Source organism: Rhinoderma darwinii, chromosome 13 (assembly GCF_050947455.1).
Source record: "Rhinoderma darwinii isolate aRhiDar2 chromosome 13, aRhiDar2.hap1, whole genome shotgun sequence".
Classification (NCBI taxonomy): Eukaryota; Metazoa; Chordata; class Amphibia; order Anura; family Rhinodermatidae; genus Rhinoderma; species Rhinoderma darwinii.
Window position 1 is genome coordinate 45,280,839 of NC_134699.1, and position 7,773 is coordinate 45,288,611.

At 40.9% G+C, this 7,773-nt stretch overlaps 1 protein-coding gene across 2 annotated transcripts in view; it reads left to right on the forward strand.

Annotated features, from left to right (window-relative positions):
- LOC142665840 (uncharacterized) overlaps positions 1–7,773 on the forward strand; it is a 47,823-nt gene that overhangs the window by 16,204 nt on the left and 23,846 nt on the right. For both annotated transcript variants that reach the window (XM_075845615.1, XM_075845616.1), the window contains exons 6-12: positions 307–365; positions 491–526; positions 1,928–1,980; positions 5,237–5,369; positions 6,106–6,302; positions 6,380–6,425; positions 6,855–6,920. In XM_075845615.1, the coding sequence (XP_075701730.1) occupies positions 307–365; positions 491–526; positions 1,928–1,980; positions 5,237–5,369; positions 6,106–6,302; positions 6,380–6,425; positions 6,855–6,920 (590 nt within the window). The remainder of the gene's footprint in view (positions 1–306; positions 366–490; positions 527–1,927; positions 1,981–5,236; positions 5,370–6,105; positions 6,303–6,379; positions 6,426–6,854; positions 6,921–7,773) is intronic.

Consider the following 7,773-nt stretch of genomic DNA (forward strand, 5'->3'; position numbering starts at 1 on the left):
CTAGGTTTCAATTTTTTTCTCGGAAGCAAAAGGGCTGCAGAGTGCAATTTTGCTTCCGTGAAAGAAACTGAAACCTAGCGAACGGAGGAAAACTGAATCCAACTGAAACAAAAGAATTCCCATTGAAATCAATGGTAATCCAAACGGAAGCGCTGCTTTCCGTTTGGATTTTCGGTAATTTCTAACCACTGACGGAAGAGACCTAAACGGGAGACCATGGTAGAGTGAACTTGGCTTTCGATTTATTTTGTTCACCATATAACCACCAGCTATAACATTGCAAATATACCCAAATTTCCCCAACAGAGCCCTTTCTGTCTTTGCTGCTGGTGATCTTACAAAGCAATTTTGATCTAGATCTGCAGGTGAGCCATTATATAGCGATAAAAGTCATTGTTCTGTCAGTAATTGTATATAGTTTAGAATTATTCTAATTTTCTACTATAAATATCTCATTTATAACACGTTGACTCTTGACCTTTCTCCTCAGAATTCTAGTTTCCTGGATGAGAGCTGGCTTTTACCTGTAAGTATGGACCGATTTTACGGGAATTATCATGTATGGCTGTATATCACTCTCTAAAAATTACAGAGTATTTGGTGTAATGTGTATTTTGTTTGCTTCATAACCAGGGTCATTATAATATTTTGCTGGGTGTTTTTTGTATTTTTTGTATTTTATTTTTTTTTCAACAGAAGTTTGCCCGGCAGTCAAATAGCTTGTACCTTGGCAGGCGACCGTTTAAGTAGATTTAATGGTGATCAGGTTTTCTAGCTGACTAGCGATGCGTGTTCTTGGTTGCAGTGACCTATAAATTACTTGGATTCATAATCCACTCTTGATACTTTTTGTTAGAGGTGGTTTAAAGAGAACCTTTCACCTCCCCATACATGTGCAGCTGAGCGCAGCATGTAATAAGCAGGGCTGCACAAACCCTGGGGCACTTTAAATTTTTTTTTTAACCCTCCTCTGTAATTTAGATATCGGTGCCGTTATATTTGGCGCCTGATATTTAAATAACCCCCTGAACGGTCAATGGGGCATGTAATTGGCAAGGGGGCGTGTTACTATCGGTGTGACACTGTCCAAGCCGTTACGGACAGTGTCACAGCATGAGCTGGAGGGAGGAGAGCATGTGTGTGTGCTCGCGCACACGCAGCTCCGCTGCCACCACTGAACAGGGGAGGAGAAGAAGACTGTGAATAATTCTTCTGTACCGCATCGGCCCCCGACTTACACTGACTGTCTATACTATCTGTGAGCGTTGTGTTCAGAGATTCCAGTGTATTTCCATCATATGATGTTCCTCACTGGCTCCTGCTTGTGAGGACTGGGTGAAATCTATCACTAGCAGGAGGCAAAAGACAGGCTGAGCTAGTGTGTGTGTGTGTGTGTGTGTGTGTGTGTGTGTGTGTGTGTGTGTGTGTGTATATATATATATATATATATATATTTACATACAGTCCAAAAACAGATGAACACAGCACTCCAACATACCATAAATTGGATTTATTCACATCAAGTGAGTGACGTTTCGGTTAGTCACAGAACCTTTCTCAAGCTACTGAATCCCCCCCCCATTGAAGTCAATGGGAGAAAGAATCTTCCTGCCGACCGCAGAAATGATTCCACGGCGGAACCCAAGCAAAATCGGCATTGTGGACTCATCCTTACCATCTTCCCTCTGTGGGGATAAAAACCTGTTTTTGGCAAATAGAGATGATTTTTAATTGAGCGGTCAGTCACATTACCTCGGCTGATGTGCTTGGCCAATCGGCTCCATTTAGGTCTTCTCTTTTGTAAACGTTTCTGCAGGAATGTATATTGATATTATTTATGTAAATGAAAATATGTGATTCCTTATCTGAATTTTAAAATCTACAGATGATCACCAGCATAAGCATTTTTACTGGTTTATCCTCCTAGGTGTGTGCCACTTATCAGACTGTGCCATGTCGAGAGCTGGGGATGGTACTGAGGTAAGTACTTTGAAGATCTGTTGAAAGCAAAAATACCTTCTCCGTTTCCTTCCTGAGAGTCTCACTACACCCCTTTAACTGTGATTTGTTGTTGCCAATGGCAAGAAATTTCTATAACTCAAGGTGCAGGTGTCACCAGATGACTGTACGTCTGCAGCAGGTCCCACTGTCCTCAACCACAACCGGTGAGACAGTACGGACACTCCTTTAAGACAGAACTGCATTACTAACTGGTTTAGCTAGTTCTGTCAGGGCAGCGGCTCATTTCACGTCCATCCTGGCAAACTTTTACCTATTTTATTAAGTTTGCTTTCCTTTTCTCTGATCAGTGAATGTTTATAATGCTGACTGTATAACACTTTTGGTCATTGAGCGGAAGCTGGATAAGCTAAATGAAGCCTTGTAAACCCTAAAACACATGTGACCTATAAGTTATATTAAATTACATAGAGGGGCTGTCCTATTAAAATATCTAGATGCTATATAAATCTTTATACATGGATGCTCTGTGGATCTGGCTGCTAATTATTTGGGCTTTATTATTATTATTTTAAAACCCCATCATCTTCCAGGGTGCCGTACTATATGGCAGTATTTGATTTTGTTTTGGAAAGGCCGTTGCTGGTGGGAACAGTGTCTTTTTGTCCAAGGCTCAGGCCGCCAACGTCTGAAAAATACAAAATACTTGGAACCCATGAAAAGGTCTGCTACACTATTTATTTGCTTTGTATACAGGGCACTCTTCAGAAAAAACCTACGGAACCTCATTCTCCTGGCTAAACCCATTCATACCGCACAAGTTTTTGACCTTAAGGACCAAGCAATTTGTCTTTTTTTATTTTTTTTTATTGTGGCATCTACAGCCATAACTTTTTTTCTTTCTTCCGTGAATGTAACAGTGCTTAGTAAAGACAAAAATGGGACAAATACGGAACTCCCCTAGGGTATTAACGTTTCAGATGTGGGTGCAAGTGGCAAATGGTGAAACAAGAAGGCTCACCTGATCAGGTTGTGCTGGATGGTCGGCACAACTCCTTTTTTTGGCATGTGGGGACGTTGTGGACCTCTGTTTAGCGCGGTTTCCTGTCCTTCGGAGCCGACTCTGGGTGTCTGTTCCCTGGAGAAAATGATCCTCCGAGCGTCCAACGAGTGCAGGATAATGTAATTTTTTCATCAGCTTGATGAAGACCTAGGTCCTAGGTCGAAACGCGTAGCACCTTATTTTTACCAGTGATTGTCAAATTATATGTTCGTTCAGAATAAACAAGAAAAAATTAATCTTCTACTATCTTGATTGTTCATAGATCAGCTACGGGAGCGCCCCACACGGGCTTATTTTCTTCACCTTTTCCTGGACCGTGAATGTAACTGTATGAGGGCTTGTTTTTCACAGGACGCATTGTATTGTTCAATAGCACCATTTTGGGATACATATAATTTGATTCGCTTTTATTAATTGTTTTTCGTTGTGGTTTACCAAGTGGTAAAAATAAGTTGTTTTTTTTAACTTTTGCACTAATTTTGTTTAGCCCCATTCTGAGAACCATAACTTTTTTCTTTTTTTTTTCTCTCAACGTAGCCATAAAAGGGGTTGCTTATATTGGTGGTCTTTTGGGGTTCATATCATTTATTGAATCATTTCTATTGTGGCTTTTTTTTTTCAGCAAGTGTAAGGGCGGATTTACACGAGCGTGTGCGTTTTTGCGCGTGCAAAAAACGCGTTTTGCACACGCAAAAGGTACTTGACAGCTCCGTGTGTCATAATCATATGGTGCGCGGCTGCGTGATTTTCGCGCAGCCGCCATCATTATGACACTCTGTTTGTATGTTTGTAAACAGAAAAGCACGTGGTGCTTTTCTGTTTGCAATCATAGTTTGCCTGCTGTTGCGCGGGTAAACCACCTAGGCCACCCAGACCTGGACCATCCACTGCCGCCTGAAACGGTCCTTTCCTTCCTTAACAAGGAACATGTATTACACTCTAAAGGCGTGACCGGAGATAATCCAGACTGCAGATCTCAGCACCCGTAGAAGCCGGTCTACATGACACATGTCCGGCAGGCTGTCCATCAACTCAAGCAACAGTGGAATAGTGCACCTTGTATACTATCAGGGCTGGTGGAAACAATGGTCGAATTAGAGACCCTCATGCTGGATGCATACAATGGGGATAATGGGGCCCCACAAAGATGCCTTCAAATAGATGAGCATATTCCGTCCAGGATTTATGTGCACATTCTGCATTCATATATGGAATCATTTTGTTGAAATATCCAATAATGGGACGTTCTGGATCCTTAGGGTATGTTCACACGGCCTATTTACGGACGTAATTCGGGCGTTTTTGCCCCGAATTACGCCCGAAAATAGCGCCTCAATAGCGCTGACAAACATCTGCCCATTGAAAGCAATGGGCAGACGTTTGTCTGTTCACACGAGGCGTAAATTTACGCACCGCTGTCAAATAACGGCGCGTAAATAGACGCCCGCGTCAAAGAAGTGACCTGTCACTTCTTTGGCCGTAATTAGAGCCGTTATTCATTGACTCCAATGAATAGCAGCGCTAATTCCGGCCGTAATTGACGCGGCGCTCAAGCGCCTGCACATGCCGGTACGGCTGAAATTACGGGGATGTTTTCAGGCTGAAACATCCCCGTAATTTCAGCCGTAACGGACGCCCTCGTGTGAACATACCCTTATTGTCCAATGGGGAATGCAATAGATATCTACCCAAAATGTAATATAATCTTTGTACTTCTGTTATTAAGCTTCATTTAATGGGGTTTTATAATACAATGCTGTATATATCTGAGGATTTGATACCTTTGCTCTCATTTAGTATGTGTACCAATGGGGGTCTTACAAATGGAGGATTTAATCCTCTTGTTCTTATTGGTAGGTGTATCAGTGGTTCTAGCAATTTTCTAATTTTCGTGGCAAGGTGACTTAGGAGGTCTTTTCTAATAATGCAAATTTTTTGGGATAACTTGTTTATGGTATTAACCAGGGAAATGGTATCTATATATTTATTTTAAAAAAATTACCATATAATAAATTGAAAATATTTTTTGCATCTCAGTGTGTGCTTTTTTGTAATTTTATTCTTTATCTCGGACGGCACCGTGTAATAACAGTTACATTTACGGATATATTTAATTGGATAGTCTTTTGATTATTCAATATTACAAGTATGTCACAACATCATGCCCGTCCTTTATTGGAATGACACTCGTTGATCTGGATTTTTTTTCTCCAGATATCTGAAGGGTCGTGTGTTTGTAGTAGAGGTGCTACCGGATAGCCAAGTTGAAGTAGATGAAGTGGTTCTGGCAGGAGATGTCATTGATGAAATAAACGGTGTATCACTAAGAAATGCATACAATGGCCAGGTGAGCAAGAAGTGACTAGGATCCAAAGGACTCCAACAACATACAATCACCTCTGAATTTTGAATTCAAGTATACTTGTGTGATTTCTGCATGCCAGACTTGACGGTTTACAGGGGTATTTAGCTAAAATATTAGTGAGACTGACCAGAGAATCTTCTTTTTGATGTACTTTACCATATCCAAGTCAACGCATGTCCTCTAAGTGCCCATTTTCTTATTTTTTTTATTAGTTCCTTGGTTTAGTTTGCATTTTAAAAATATTTTGTATAAGGCAAGAGCTACACAGCGACTTTGGCCGTGACCCATATCACACAACCAAAGATCAGTGTCACACTGGTTGCATCGCAGTAATGAAAGTAAATGTGGCGGCGTTGCAACCCAGAGGTTAACGGAACCAAAACACAACAGTCGAAAAAAAACCTTCAAACTTGAAGGCATTCTTTCGACTGTTGCGGGAACCTGTGGAACTCAACGTGGCCACATTCACTTTCATTACTGCGATCCCACCAGCACGATGCTGCACTTTTGGACGTGTGACCAAAAAATACTTTTTTTCAGGGACAGCACCACTCTAGTCAATCCGCTGTGTCTGGTATTACAACGCAGCCCAATTAACGTGAAATACCCTTTAACACATTTGAGACTTGGACCTAAAATGTACTGACAGACAAATGTATTGGTTTTTTTTTTACACAAAAAAACAAAACCCTCCTAACATTTCAATAACCCTACTTAGGCAGGTACTGAACTAAATAAGTTGAAGGGGGAGCCACTAATATTCCGAATAATCCGTTGGCGGTGGAAAGATGGGGAGGTGTTCCGTCCACTCATACCATATTTGAAAGGTGTCCAAGAGAGGGTACCTGACTTCCAACTGCAGCAGAACCCCAGGAGCTTAGAGAAGAGTCAAGAGTGTCCTCAGCAGGATGGAAGGTGAGGTCCTAAGTATTTGGGATATTGGAGGACTGTTCATTCTGGCAACTAATGTCCATATTGCATTTGTTCCTTAGACTCCTGTATTCTGCACAGTTTCTGGGACAAACAGATGTTGGAATGGTAAATGGCAAACATTATTATATCAAATATTATTGTATTTCATGCTGCGCAGGACATTATTCATATTTAGAATCTATTAAAGCGACTCTGGTTGGACAGTCACTTTACATATGACTTCAGGGACTTCATAGTGATCCAGAGGGCAGTCCGGTCACTTCAGACTGTAGCTGCCCAGCACCGGCAGTGGCAATGTACACTGTTCACATGCCTGTAAAAAATAAATACCTCTTTCTCAATTTTATATCCTACACGGGGGGGCCAGTAAGACTCTTCAGTCCTCTGACCTAACAATCCACTTAATATGTTGTTTGCCCGGTGTTTTATAAAATCATCTATGAGGATAGCCCGATGAAAATAATATGCTTTTTGAAACCATTAATTTAATCCACTGTATTTATTTTTTTTTATTTTTTTTTATTGTAATTCTAGTTTGGGGGCAAGGAAATTCTAGATATTGGCATAACGAACGTGCAAAAGCAGAACTGTCTACCAAGAGTGAGTTTCTTGCCTTTTGTTGTCATTAGGTCTACATTGCATTCGGAAAGTCTTCAGACACTTTCACTTTTTTTCACATTTTGTTATGTTGAGGCCTTGTGCTAAAATAAAATAAAAAAATAAGAAAAAGTTTTGCCCTGTCATTCTGTACTCAATACCCCATATTGACAAAGTGAAAACAGAATTGTAGAAATTTTTGCAAATTTATTAAAAATGAAAAACGTAACATTTTGAATGGACATAAGTATTCAGACCCTTTGCTATGACACTTGAAATTCAGCTCTGGGGCCTCCCATTTCCCTAGATCATCTTTGAAATGTTTCTACACTTTGATTGGAGTCTATCTGTGGTAAATGTAATTTGATTAGACATGATTTGAAAAGACGCAGCCCTGTCTATATAAGATGTCACAGCTGACAATGCATATCAGAGCAAAAACCAAGCCATGAGGAGGAAAGAACTGCCTGTAGACCTCAGAGACAGGATTGTGACAGGATTGTGTGGAGGCATGTATCTGGGGAAGGGTACAAAAAAACTAAGCGAGAGGTGACCAAGAACCCAATGGTCACTCTGGCTGAGCTACAAAGATCCTGTGTGCAGATGGGAGAAGCTTACAGAAGGTCAACAATCACTGAAGCACTCCACCAATCTGGAATGAATGGCCGTGATCAGAAAGAAGCCTCTCCTCAGTAACAAACACACGAAAGTTCTGGAGTTTTCAAAAACGGCACCTAAGGGACTGTGGGAAACAAAGATTCTGTGGTCTGATGAAACCAAGATTTAACTTTTTGGCCTCAATTCTAAGCATCCTGTCTGGAGGAAACCAATCACTGCTCATCACCTGCCCAATATC